At 42.8% G+C, this 14,487-nt stretch overlaps 1 protein-coding gene across 29 annotated transcripts in view; it reads left to right on the top strand.

The window, feature by feature from the left end:
* Positions 1–14,487, top strand: part of MAGI1 (membrane associated guanylate kinase, WW and PDZ domain containing 1) — a 566,279-nt gene that overhangs the window by 416,024 nt on the left and 135,768 nt on the right. For all 29 annotated transcript variants that reach the window (XM_077325070.1, XM_077325078.1, XM_077325089.1 and 26 more), the window contains 2 exons: positions 841–960; positions 13,771–13,977. In XM_077325070.1, coding sequence (XP_077181185.1) covers positions 841–960; positions 13,771–13,977 — 327 coding nt within the window. The remainder of the gene's footprint in view (positions 1–840; positions 961–13,770; positions 13,978–14,487) is intronic.

Here is a 14,487-nt window from a genome sequence, read left to right as displayed (position 1 = left end):
GACTTCGCACCTAACAACAATAACAACAGCGTGCAGTGTTCTGAACAATGTACCTGGCTTATTACTTTCTAATTCCTTCAAGGTGTGTTTGCAGGCTGCCCCACACAGGACAGTGAAGGACAATTTAGACTTCGGCATGCTTAGGAAATTAAGAACACTAAGATGAAACAAATACAGAAAATTAGTCCAGTAATTGTAACAGATATGATGATTTAATGCAGAGAAATAGAGAGAAGATTAACAAAAGTTTAGCTTTGAAGTTGTCCTTAAAAGAACTATGGAAAATAGGTAGGTGTATGCTAATAAACATTTTATGTATGGGTGGTAGAGGGGAAAGCTGTGAAATAAAGTTAAAATTAATTCGAGTTTCCTTGTGCCAGTGGACTAGATGATAATGAGGTATGACAGATATTGCATGTACTAAGTTGTGAACTTCTGATTTAAAAAATGTTTGTGTGCATCTTTTACGTGTACCCCCTGGAGACCCTTGGCATGGAAAACTGGCAGGTTGTAATAGTGAAACAGAATAACTATGGGCTAACATGGGAAAGACATTGCAAAACCATGAAACTGAAGATGTGACTCCCCATGAGAGACACCTCTAGCTGTTTTCCTTCCTCTGAAGGAGATGTGGGGTGAAAGAGTAGCAGAGAAACTCTGCCTATCCCACAACAGTGTTTTGCTGTATTGTTTCCTGAAAGATGCTCTAGGATGTTGAATTCTTCTCAGTCTGGTTGACTTTCATCTCAGTTAGTGGGGTTATGTGCTGTTTACCTCCTCTTGCGTATTCTGTTGTCTTATAGATTTGTTTAATGTTTGGTCCTTTCTTTTCTCCTCTAGGCACAACCCGTCCTCCACGAGAAGGAGAAGTGCCTGGTGTGGATTATAACTTTCTAACTGTGCAGGAGTTCCTTGAACTTGAGAAAAGTGGGACTCTTCTTGAAGTAGGAACGTATGAAGGTAATGCCGCGGTTGCGGGAACTGACAAAAGAATGGGTTCTCTAGATGCTTTCTAAAGCTTCTAGGGAATCTTAGTGCCACCATTCTAATTTCTGAGAAGGACACTGTTTATACATTTTTTATGAGGACACAGAGCAATATATTTGAAAGGGCAGAAATAGCCAAGGAAATGTTGTGGTCAAAAAGAGGCCTCACTTAGTTGATGGTTGACTATGATGATTAGGCTTGATTATGATGGGAAGAGCCACTTTCTGAAACACATAACTGTGTTCATTCTGTGATTCTGTGGAAAATGTAGTGCAGAATCCATTATTCAGCAAATCTCAGATTTTAACCTTGATGACCTCAAAGATATGCTTGAAAGTCTTGGTATGGACTGGAGTGGCTGGAGGTGGAGATTGTTAGGAAGAGTGCAGTGGGTTTTTGACCACTCTGTGACACTAGTCACCTCTCTCTTTTTGCTCTTGCTACTCATTCAAGCAGCACAAAGGGTGGAAAGCTGCCAGAAGAGGAAACCTGGAAGCCCTAGCATGGCCTTAACCAAACTTAGTCCCTATGTTAGGCCTGTCACACAAGAGCACCTTCTGCATGTGAAATCTGAAAGCATAAGCCCAGAGGGGAAAGGCGGTCTTCTTACTTTATTGTATATGCAACTTTCAGTTTCAAAGACTAAATCTCAGCTATAGATAGGATCGAAGGGAGACAAGCTCTTAAAGAATAAAAACTTTATACAATCTTAATATGGGTTTATACTCCTATTAGACTTACTTTCTACTCCAGCGTCTGTTCCTCCCACTTCACTAGTCCAGAGCAAACCAGCCCAGAGAGAGGAGATAGGTACGGGATTTTCCACAGTGGGACCAGAACGTGGGATGAGATAGACAGGAATGGAACTAAAAGACCTTAACCATGGCCAGTGGAAAAGGGATGGCAGGCAGTAAGACAAAACCAATCCTGGATGGGCAAAGGAGAAGCTAAGCAGGGGAATATTGGGGAAATAATGTAGAGGGTTAATTTCAGAAAGGAGAGTGAAACAGGAGATAAGAAATTATATTGTGTTGGTCTTGTCAAGTTCTAGCAGTTTTGTATTTGTAACAATGGAAGATGGTAATAGGGGAACTATGAAAATGAAGTGCCCTGTTTATGCACCTGAATTTGCCTGGTGCCAGTGAAGAAACCCTCCAGTTGGTCCACTGTGATGGTATAGAGCAAGGATCTGTGATAGTTTTGGTAGACTTTGTCTTCTGATGGCTTTTTTATGATCCCAGACTCCATGGTAGCAGTTTCATGATCCAGGCTGTGATAGGCTGGAATAAACAATGTATGGTAGAAGGGTCACTTAAGTAAGCATACCTTGGATAAATTTGGTGACTGATGATTGATTTAGACAAGCTGGCATTCTTGACGTGAACCTGCCAAAATGGGCATAAGGTCCTTAAGGAACTATGCTTGTAGAAGGAAATTAAATGGCTTTATTTATTTAACTGCAAACCTGTCTCTGTGTTTGTAACCAGAGTATGTTCTGGGTACTTAAAATATGTTCACAGAATTTTCAAGAAATCAGGTTTGTTTGTACCAGGAACGTCTTCAACAGTTCAAGATAATGGAGTATCACATTAGATGCTTTCCCCTTCACTTCAGGCCCAAATGTTTAGGAGTATATTTTTTCTGTACCTGGCATCAGGAGATGAGGGGATTGTGAGGTGCCTACATTAGTGTCACTGTAGCAGGGCAATGCCTGCTGAAATCTTGGAAGCCAGGGAGTTGGGTGGAATAAAATTTTCAGTGATCAGGGCAAGCTTTTGGCTGCCCTTACCTCTCCCATGTTATGCAAAACAGCATATTTTGTATAACATATACTATATATAATATACTTGTGCAGATACACTTAAGTTTCTTAATATATACAGACTGAAGTAATTCCCCTCCCTCTTGGAGCAGAATATTATGTTTGTAATGGAGAATATACACTGTAAGGCTCTGCCTAAGCAGCCCACCTCTGCCCCACCTGACAACCAGGGGCAATAAAAGATGTTGCCAAGGAAAGATATCATTCTGAGGGGCTGGACTGGTGGCTCTGGATTTGCGGGTGACATTGGCATCTGTCTGAGAAACACCTGTCTTGGTGATCAGGTTAGGCGTGCAGTTAGTGGGCATATCGCTGGATCAAGCATCTAGTTGGAATGACCTGGTCAACTATTCGGGGCATGCAGTTCAGGATGGGTCTGTCCATATTGGTGTGAAGAATAAGGGCAGCTCCAAGGGCTGGCTGAGGTGTGCAAATGTGGACTGAGTTAACCATACTGACTCTACCCTAGTTGTGAGCTGGCCAGCTGGTGTGCATGGGCCAGCGCTAGTCACCTTGGTTGAACCTCAGGTCCTTCTCAGGCCATGCACTGATCAGACTCACCATCCCCAGGAGAGTAGCAGACCAGCAGTGACCCTTAAGGCAGAAAAATGTCATGTGGGAGGAACAAGATGGTAACGGAGGGGCAAGCTCAGTTGTATATTAGGCCCAGGACAGCAGCCAGGGATATGTAGCCCTGGAGGCTGACAGCAAGTGAACCCAGTCAGTCCCTCTCTAAAGGGGCTGAAACTCCCAAGATCAGCATGCAGAGGTGGGAGGAAGGTCCTAAGTGGGCCATCAGCCCCAAGATTCACTGACTGTATGCCTGAGTGCTATTTGTACAGGCCAAAAAAGGTCAAAATGATGTTCTCGTCCCCCAGGAACCCTGTACCTGAATGATTTTGTGCTTATATTAAGTAAATGGCTATTTGATCTGTTCAATCTGCCACTGTAATTTGGTTCAGTGATTTTACTGTGGCTACAAACGGTATTCGGCCTCAACAGAAAGTGTCAGCCATACTAAGCTTGGTTTGGGAAGCTAGAGAGAATGCAAGGTGAATCAGTGCCAAAGCTAGCATTAATTTTAATGGACTGAGATTATTCAGTCTTAATAATTCTGTAGCAAAAGTCTATAGTGTGTACGTGTGCGTGTCTAAGGCCAACTCTCAGCGGATTTGTGGGCAGCCCCACAAGAGACTTTCAAGGTAAGTAAGAAGCAGAGGTGCTTCCCTCTGCAGAGCCTTTCTTCATGCCTCTCATCCAAGTACCAGCCCTGCTTAGCTTCCGAGATCAGACAGGGTTGGGCTATACCGTGCTCCCCTCCCAAAAGACTGCAATAGAGAGTGGGGATGGAATGTGAATGATTTTGTGCTTATGCTAAATAAAACTGGGAGAATACAGATCAGGAACTTCATAGGAGTGCAAGATTGTCCACATTGTGAAGAATTGTCACTTGCCAGCCAGCATCTTTTTCAAGGCTGTGCCTATTTCGGAAAGGTTTTATTTTCTTTCCATTTATCGTCCCTAAAATAACTGACGGTACATTACTCTTCCCAGTTTAATGTTTTCATGCATCTTGAGATGCTGGCCTTAAAGCATTTTACCATGCGTTTACCATTCATGCTCCTTGCTTCGTAGTGATGATGCATAAATTTTGTTGGGACGTTAGGCAGAAACCTTTTTGAGTAGCCAAGGTGTGCTACCCAGAAATACGTCCATAGGGCTGAAGATAGGCTTGGCTAAATACACTGTAACGCGGGACTGAGGCGAGGCCTCAAAGTTTCCTTCTCTGTCTAGTGTTCTTAACAACAGAAGTTCCTAAAATAAATGGAGAAGATTATTGGGTAGTATGGGTTTGCATATAAATAATCAGAGAGTGCATTAGATCACTTATGCTTAGAATTGAATAATCATCAATTTTGAGAATTCTCTCACAGGTCAGTTTAGCCTGGGAATAGAGGTTGCTTTGCTTGTGATTTGTAGCTTGACTTACTTCATCTGGAGAAAATTTGCACTGTATTGTGCCTCAGTGGTACAGTATTGCTCTTTCACTTATAACAGCCTTTCTCATCTTTTTAATTGTTGAGAAACCCCTGAAACATTCTTCAGGCTTCAAAATGCCCCTGAAGTGGCTCAGTTGTGCAGAATATGGTAGGGAAGCATAGCTGTGTATATTTCCACCTGAGGACTCTCCCCTTCCCACCCCCTCCAGGCCCAAGTTGACAGGACCGTATATAGTCATACCACCCAATAAAATTGTGACAAACTTAAAAAATATATTTTAAAAAATTAACTCCCACCCCTTTGGGAAACCCTTCCAGGCCCTTCTTCCTGTCATCACCCCATGTGCCTCAGAGAGTTGGAACACAAGAAGGGAGTCTCCTTGAGATCTCAGTGCTTGGGCAGGTCTGTAAGGCACAAGGCGTGCCTTCAGATAACCAGGGCCCAAACCATTTAGGGTTGTATGTGTTAATGTCAGTAGTTTGAATTGGACTTGGTGGTGAAAATGGAGGCAATGCAGATCTTTCAAGACCAGCATGATGTGTGTCTGGCCAGAGTCTCCCATCATCAGTCAAGCTGCTGCATTCTGCAACACTTCCAGCTTCTGGACCATCTTCAAGGGTAGGCCCATTTAGAATGCATTACAGGAGTCCAATCTGAAGGTTACCAGAGCATGGATCACTGTGGCCAAGTTATCCCTGTCCACAAAAGGCTGAAGCTGGCGAACCAGTTGGAGATAGAGGTAGGCACACTTTGCTACTGCCATCACATGAATCTCAAACGACAGCAATGGAGAACACCCAGATCCCTCACCTATTCTGTCTGTGACGGAAAGACCCCATCCAGAACTGGGTGCCCCTTAACTTCATGGACTAGGGAACCTTTGACACACAGTATCTCCATCTTGTCTGGATTTGGCCTCAATGTATTGATTCTCATCCAGCCCATCACTGCCTCAAGGCAGTTATCAAGAATCTCAGCTGTCTCACCTGACTCAAAAGGAACAGCAAGATAGAGTTGGGTGTCATCAGCGTACTGACAGCACCCCAGTCCAAAATTCCTGATGACCTCTTCTAACAGTTTCATATAGATGTTAAAGAGCATGGGAAGAAACCACCACATGAAAGCTCCCTGGGCATCAAGCAAAAGGCCCCATAGCTACTTTCTGCAGCCTATCTTAGAAATAGAAGCGAGCCAGGTCTTCAGGTCCAAGCCAGCAGGACATATGGCTTATGGCATCAATAGCTGCTGAAAGATCAAGGAAAACCAACAGAGTTGCATTGCCTCTTTCCTGATATAGGTCATCCATCAAGGCAACCCAGGCAGTTCATTCCAAACCCCTGCCTGAAGCAAGACTGTCATGGGTTTAGATAATTGTTTCCTCCAAGTATGTCTGCAATTGGGTAGCCACTGCTCTCTCCAACAGCTTGCCTAGAAAAGGAATATTAGCCACTGGGTGGTAGTGACCTCTGGATGCAAAGAGGCCTTCTTGATGAGGGGGTGTACCACAGCATACTTTATAACCACTGCTACCTTCCCATCCCTCAAAGAGACATTTATCACTCCCTGGACTAACCCAGCCATACCCTCACTTCCTTTGACCACAGCAATTGAAACTGAACCAATATAATCGGACCAGATGGTCCTGTGGATACCTCAAGAGGTCCACTTCCAACTGTGGAGTCTAGTTCCATGCAAATCTGAACAAATGTATCATGAAAGAGCCTCATACATTTATCATAGCAAGCTTCCAAAGGTGGCAGGACATATTTTTATGGCTCAACGACAGCAGCCCTTTAACTATCTTGATCAGCCCAGTTGCACAGCCACTTGAGGACACAAGGGAGGCAGAGAAGTAAGCCTTCTTTGCTGATGCTGCCACACAGTAAGCATGATAATGTGCTCTAACCCGTGTTTGGTCGGATTCACCGTTTGGTGTGTTGGGATACTTTGGAATCGGTTAAAATGATTACCTTGAAAAATGAATGTGTATTCTTGCAGAAGTCTATAAAACATTTTAAATTATGTAATGTAACAAGGCAATGTAGAGAGCATTTCAGCTTCCTAGCTATGCCTACCTTCTGTCCAAATAGATGGCCATTAAAATGATAGCAACACAATAGAAGGAAAAAATTACAGGCAGTCAGAACTGCTCCTTTTCTTCCTGCCAGTAAAACGAGTAACCTTTAGCAGCAAACAGCAATCCCAACAATATGTTCATCAGCAATTCAAGCACTCTGAAATCAAGAGCCAACTTCTCTCAAGGCCAGAATTACAGTGTATTGGGGAGAAGATGAAATGGAATGAAGTTAAGAGTTTATTGCCATGATTTTTTTTAAGCATCAGTAAAGGAAGAGGGGTGAGGGAGAAACTGATACGTTACAAATCAGAATGCAACAACATTATTGAAAAGCTTTAAAGGATGTTTAGGATTGTATTGTTAATTTTTTTTCATATTTTATTCACTGACCTCTTTAGTAGCAGTCCTAAAATTTTTGGTTGGGAGACTGAGAATGAACTGCAAGAAGTACATAAAACTAGAACAACACAGGAGATAAAATGTCCCATGTCTTAGGTTGACTAAGGTTGACTGGTTTGTTCTTTATCCCCTAGTTCTTTGACATCTCCCATGTACCTGGACCATGTAATGGTTTCCTCTATTGTTTTTTTGATCGAGTAGCCCTCTTAGATAAAGGCAGAAGTGGAGACTGCCCTGAAATTTTTATTTATTTATTTATTTATTTTGCTTGTTGCTTTGCTCGGGGAGACTCTGCAGTCAAGGTGACTCGCTGCTCTGACTTTGGGAAGCATGATGTATTGCATTATTAAAGTAATTCGAAACGTAGCATTTACCTCTCGAGAGTGGCTGATGCATGCCTTGAAAATTAAGTTTTAAATCCGTGGTGAATCACAAGGGTTGGCAAGACAGCTCCATTTCGCCCAGGCTTCAAAGATGGTAAGATTATGATAATGATTAGGGCCGACTGGATCTATGTTTAAGTCCTTTTTGTGGCTCCCGAAGTAGCAATACATTTCCTCAAATGCCTAACTCCTTTTTCCTTTTCCTTAGCTTTGAATGAGTAGTCTCCAGGCTAGAGGGTGATTTGTTCTACATAAGCTTTGCTTTGACTGTTCTCTGTTTTCAGTATTTGCAGTGGGTGTGTTGTTGTGCTAAATCATAGGGTGGTGGCTGTGCTTCCTGAGTGGATGACTGAAGTAATTTACATTATTAGGAGGTGAAAGAACAAATGGGATACAGAGGAGGAGACTTTGAAGTCAGGAGGGTGTTTCTATTAAAAATGCATTTTATACAATGGGCCTCTTGATCTGGCTCAGGTTGTTTTTTCTTTAATGAACATAATACAATAAGCAAACTACAAGTATGTCGCCCGCAATGTTGTTGGAATTACCTCCTGGCTGGTGTTTAAACTCCCCTAGAGAAACTTCCATGTAATTTTAATTTTATGTTTTTAAAAATTAATTATGTAGAAGAGTAGTAAAGGCAAAACTTTCAAATCGTTTCGCTGTTTTTTTGTTAATGGCCAAGAATAACAAAATTTCAGAGAAGGCTTTGCTGCTCTGTTTCTATTTGCCAGTGTTGGAGAGCCAGCTTGGTGTAGTGGTTAGGAACGCCGTCTTCTAAGCTGGCGAGCCAGGTTTGATTCCCTGCTCCTCTTCCATATGCAACCAGCTGGGTGGCCTAAAGCTCGCCACAGCACTGATAAAACTGTTCTGACCAAGCAGTAATATCAGGGCTCTCTCAGCCTCACATACTTCACAGTATGTCTGTTGTGGGGAGAGGAAAGGGAAGGTGAATGTAAGTCACTTCGTGTAGTGCAGCAGTTCTCAACAGCCATCAGGCCATGACCCCAACTGCGGTGGTAGTGGAGGTGTGCGCAGATGCATGGGCCCATGCTCAGAACGATCTGGAGGCAGCTTGGAGGTGGCCAGTGCCATGGCTTCTCTTCCGCTGGCCAACACCGGCTGCCTCCCCCCCCCTGCTGCCTGCTCCTGCTGCCTGCCGCCGCTACAGCCACCAATCTGGCAACCTCGCGGAACAGGCCAGGCAACCCCAAGGTTGAGAACCACTAGTGTAGAGAAAAGCGGCCTATAAGAACCAACTCTTCTTCTTCTTGGTTGAAGCAGAAAGCATGGGATGTAAAGAATCTCATTCATGGGTGTGTGTGTGTGGGGGGGGGACTATCCTTGCAAAATTGTTCACTTTCACAAACATAAAATCATAACAGTTTTTGCCCTGTAACACCTCAAATTGAATTTGTAGTGGTGAATGGTTTTTCTAATTATTATATACAGCAATGGCCATTTTAAATTGAGTTGAATGCGCTTTGGCAGTGCCCTTTGGAATTAAACCCGTTGAAGATCACTGTTCCCTTCCAAGATCTGTTAAGTAAAATATATGGGAATTGGCTTGCAGTAGCACTTGAGGGATTATGCCGGTTAATAGTCATTCAACTTGAAGACTCTTTAACTGCACATCAACCACAAGCTCCTATATAAAACAGCAGAATAAGAGGAAAAACGGATACAATGTTGCTACCAAAAAGGCAACATAAAAATGGGTATTGTCTTCTTTCTTTCTTTCTTTCTTTCTTTCTTTCTTTCTTTCTTTCTTTCTTTCTTTCTTTCTTTCTTTCTTTCTTTCTTTCTTTCTTTCTTTCTTTCTTTCTTTCTTTCTTTCTTTCTTTCTTTCTTTCTCTCTTTCTCTCTTTCTCTCTATATCTCTCTCTCTCTTCCTCTCTCTTCTCTCTCTCTCTCTCTCTCTCTCTCTTTCTCTCACCATCATTTAAGTTAGCTTGACATTACACAGAGAATAAGAATTATTTCTCCAGTAGAGATGGGTCTGCTGTAAGAAACCTTCTTTATACCCTATTAAGGCTCTTACCAGAAGTAATTTCCTTTTTTTCAATCAATAATGCATAGATGTGCATTCAAGATTTCCAAATGAAGAATGAGTTCGAAGGTGTTGCTACTTCTGTGGAGCTAAAACTTTTATGTGTGGCTTATTGAAATAGAATCGATCTGTGAAGCAGACATTTTCTTCCTCAAATTCCCAAGACTTTTAGAATGGATCCTCCCACTGTTGTCGCCTTGAATTTTAAATCTTTCAGACTTATTGGTACAATGACATGTACTGCAATCAGTCTTTTGGCCGGGAAATACAGCTAGTGTTATCACAAAACCAAGCATTGCATCTAGTACTTAGCTTGTTCTGACTTTCTTCCTACCAACAGTCCTCCAGGGCAGGGGTAGTCAACCTGTGGTCCTCCAGATGTTCATGGACTGCAATTCCCAAATGCTGGCAGGGGCTCATGGGAATTGTAGTCCATGAACATCTGGAGGACCACAGGTTGATTACCCCTGCTCTAGGGTGATAAGCAATAAGGGAAAATCAAAACACAATAAATACAATAAAATTCCATGATATCACATGGTGATGGAGTTACCCCAAGTGAACAGCTTGATTGCTGGCTTTATTACAGGCCTGTTTACCACCTCAGATTCTCCCGAGGGCTGTATCATGATTGAGCTCCCTCCTCAAGTTATCTTAGAAGTTATAGTGCAGGATCATTCTTTTGGGTAGCAGCCATGGTGTTATGGGATACCCTTCCCCAAGAAGATGGCAAAGTGCCTCATGCAGGTGGCTTCCTTTAAACAGTGTAAGATCATAGTTTTCAGGCAAGCCTTTGGCAGCTCATCCATAAAGTGGGTATCATTTTAATAGAAAGGGGCACAGCTGTTTTCTTGTTTCTAGCTTCTAGTCAAATTTCTTGTAAATTTTCTTGAGCCGCCATCGTCAGCGGGAGATGGCAGCCTATAAATATTTAAATAAATAAATGTCTTAAGAAGCCGCTCGTAACAGAATTGAAGAACAGTACTAATAAAACAGCAATGCAATGCTAACTACAGCAAAGCAGAAAAAATAATAGGCAAATGAAAACGATTAACAGTCTCATTAAAGGCGGGGAGGAAAAAGTCTTCTGAAGCAAATAAAGAGCACATCTCAAAGATGGCTAATGTGATTTCATGGAGGAAGGGTCTAAATGCTCAGGAAACTAAAAAAATGGGCAATACATGATTTGGTTATTGCTGTGCTTCTATAAGAATGGGGTTCAACAGTAGACCAGTGGTACATGTAGTCTAGCATTCTGTTTTGAACAGTGGCCCATCAGTCTATAGACAAAGGGACTTAACAAAGCTACCCTATGAGTTCCATAGACACAACCCTCTCCAGATTCTTAATCACCTCTTTTGTTATTTTTTCAGCTCTGTAATATCATTTTTGAAATACGGTGATCAAAACCGTACACAGTACCCCAAATGAGGCCCCACCTTGTTTCTGAAAGGGGGGGATTCATACCTTTTCCTCAGTTGAAGGTCATAATTGCCAAGTATACTTATTTAGGAGAAGGCACCCCTGTACAAAGCAGGGCTAGTTTACTTTAGGATAACATTTTAATCTGGGGGGTGTTAACCCTCTTGCAAATTTAAAGCTTTCTGACTACCTCTATTCCACCCTGAGGCAATTTATAATAAAATATTAGTTAAATCTAGATTTATAAGTAGAAGCAGCTTCCTTTTTCCATGACAGCCCTTTGCATTTCCTGAGAATGCACAGCTGAGAGATGGCAGAGCCTTGTGAAAAAATGTACACCATACACTGGTCTGCGTTGAAGATCAGGCAACATCACTGCTGCTGTCTGTTGTTTATGCCAAGCAGGACTTGGGTTGGTCAGGCTTGTAAATTCTAGTCTTGGGTCATAAGAATAATGGTACGGAGAACTTCCTAGGGAGCAGTTGAACATCTTTCTTGTCTGATCATTTAAGAAACTGGACTGTCTTGTGATGATCCATCAAAAACACTGGCAGAAGCAGAATTAGGCAGTAATGATTAGCTCAAAATCCTTATTCATATCTGTCAGAGGTTCAGACACTCAATTTTGAACTATAATGTCTCAAAGTACAGCTAAGTCAGAGCTGTATGATGCATATTGTTGCAAAGTCTGAACAATCTTTTACAATTCATATTGCATAGGGTACTACCAAGAGGCTTTTGCATCAGGGTCTAATACATCTACTTCTCCCCACCCCCCACCCTCACTGTTCTGATGTGTTTGAACATCCAGCAGTATAGAGTTCTAGGCAACTCAAAAACTTTGATGCACTTTTGCATTATTTTGGTTGGTCTTACTATGTGGTGTTTTGTTTTCAACTTCAATTGATATTAGAGTCTCTCCCCTCCCCCATAGGAGGTCACTTACTCCTGGTCCTTTACACAGGAGATGCCAGGGATTGAGCCCACAAACTTCTACATGCTAAGCAAACATTCTTTCACTGAGCCACAGCCCTTCCCAATTGATGGCCATAACACTTACTGTCAGCCCTATCTCATTCCTTCCATGGCCTTTTGTGTCCTGATGCAGACTTAAAACACTCCTGACTCCCTTACCAGAGTGTAAGAGTGACAACCTCCTCTTCGTTTGCACTCTTCTTTTTCCTCCCCTTTGTCACACAAATCCCCAACTTCCTTTTCGGGTCAGAACATGATGCCACTGCGAATCTACGCTGATCTTGCCATTTACTGCGCTTGGTTCCCAACCGGAGTATGTAGCCGTTAAAGTGGATCCAGTTGTTAGCTCCGAAAAAGAAAGAGGATGTAGGATTTGTACACATTCTCAGAAACACAGAGCAGGAGGGAGAGAAGATTCCAATGCCATGGCACACCCATTTCTTGGCAATCCTTATATTTCCCTTTTGGGAGAAATTTAATGGGAGAAACCCACCGTCGTTTCTCCATCTCACCCTGAAACTCCTCTACCTTGTGCAGGCAGAAGCCACCTTCTCGCTGTAAAGGTAAAGGTAAAGGAATCCCCTGTGCAAGCACCGGGGTCATGTCTGACCCTTGGGGTGACGCCCTCTAGCGTTTTCAGGGCAGACTCAATACGGGGTGGCCTTGCCAGTGCCTTCCCCAGTCATTACCGTTTGCCCCCCAGCAAGCTGAGTACTCATTTTACCGACCTCGGAGGGATCGAAGGCTGAGTCAACCTTGAGCCGGCTGCTGGGATTGAACTCCCAGCCTCGTGGGCAGAGCTTTCAGACTGCATGTCTGCTGCCTTACCACCCTGCGCCACAAGAGGCTCTTTCCTATTCACCATTAAATCTGAGTTCAGTGTTGGGCCTTCCCAGCTCACCTGCTCTCCCAAGATCCGTCTTTGAAGTCCAAGAATGGCCTTGTTCTGGGATTTTGCTGTGCCTCCCTTGCTGAAATTTGCATGTCTGATGCCTTTTGTTTCTATTCTCCTTGACCTCGACAGCTGAAAATCTCTCTTGGCAAGGCAGGTGCCACGTGGTGTTGTTCTTTTTTTTCTAGCTCCTTTCTGGAGACTGATTACTTTTTTGAAATGTAGCTGCCACCCATTGAGGACATGTATTAAAGCAGGTCACCCCCAGCCTTTTATCACTATGCTGGGTGATGGTAGTAATGAATTTTTTATCTCACTCTAATTCCGTGGGTGCATACATGGGTTTGTTGGTTTTTTTAAGCTACTAATTGAAATTCAAATGTAATGAGATGAAGGGGTGTTTTTTTCTTCTCTTTTCTGGGTTTGCTTTTGTTTTCTGCTGTTCGCCACAGTTGTCTTTTGTTTTAGTCCTTGTACGCTTGGTGCACCTCAAAAAGGCAGGCTTTGGTCCTGCTCTTAAATTCAAACATGAATGAGTAAAAAAAAAAAGAAGAAGAAGAAGAAGAAGTAAAACAGCAGACATTTGTTTCATGTCTTACAGTCAGAGGGAGGGCAGGGGAGGGAACCGTGCTTGTTCCTATTAGGTAAGATGGAGACATGGCTTTGATTTGGGGCGTAGGGAGAGGAGTCTTTATAACTAGATCAGATCTATGTTTTTTTTGGGTTTTTTAAACAGCATGCAAATGTGTTTCTATTGCCTAGGTAACTATTATGGAACACCCAAGCCTCCCAGCCAACCCCTCAGTGGGAAAGTGAATAACACGGATGCTTTGCAAAGCCTCCAATCCGGCTCCAAGCAGTCGACCCCCAAACGAACCAAGTCTTACAATGATATGCAAAATGCTGGCATAGTGCATACGGAGAATGAAGAGGAGGATGACGTCCCTGAAATGAACAGCAGCTTTACAGGTAAACATTTCCTTGCCTTGTGTAGCTGGGAGAAGGGGGAAATCGAAACAAGGACTTGTTGGTCTCTCTAAATGTATTTCTTATATTGGAACGTCTCGAGGGTTTTAATCTGAAACCGTGGAGCAGAGAAGTGTATCACTGCTGTCTGATAAAACATTTACAGCGGATATCCCATTGATGAGCGTATGCTATTTCCCCCCAAGAAAGCTTTGTGAATAGCATGAAAGAATGAGTTCTTAACTTAGCCTGATATCTTTTGATTTAACAGCTGAGGTCCAAACTACAATACTTGATGGAGCACATGGACTGAAATTGCATTGGGAGGACCTGAGGAAGCTCCTCATGGTCTTTTCACCTTGTAGTTATCAGAGGGGTTTGTAAGAGTAAAGAAAGAGTGAGGGATAGCATAAAGACTGCTGCTAGTCATTATTTGCTCAAGGATCTCGGGCAGTTGTTGAATTTTTGAGGCACTCTGTGTACTTTGACAACTTCAGTTAATGTCCAAGTCCC

The sequence above is a fragment of the Paroedura picta genome, chromosome 3 (genome assembly GCF_049243985.1).
Source record: "Paroedura picta isolate Pp20150507F chromosome 3, Ppicta_v3.0, whole genome shotgun sequence".
In the NCBI taxonomy this organism is placed as follows: Eukaryota; Metazoa; Chordata; class Lepidosauria; order Squamata; family Gekkonidae; genus Paroedura; species Paroedura picta.
Note: the sequence above shows the minus strand (reverse complement) of the source record. Positions and strands in the feature narration are given on the sequence as shown.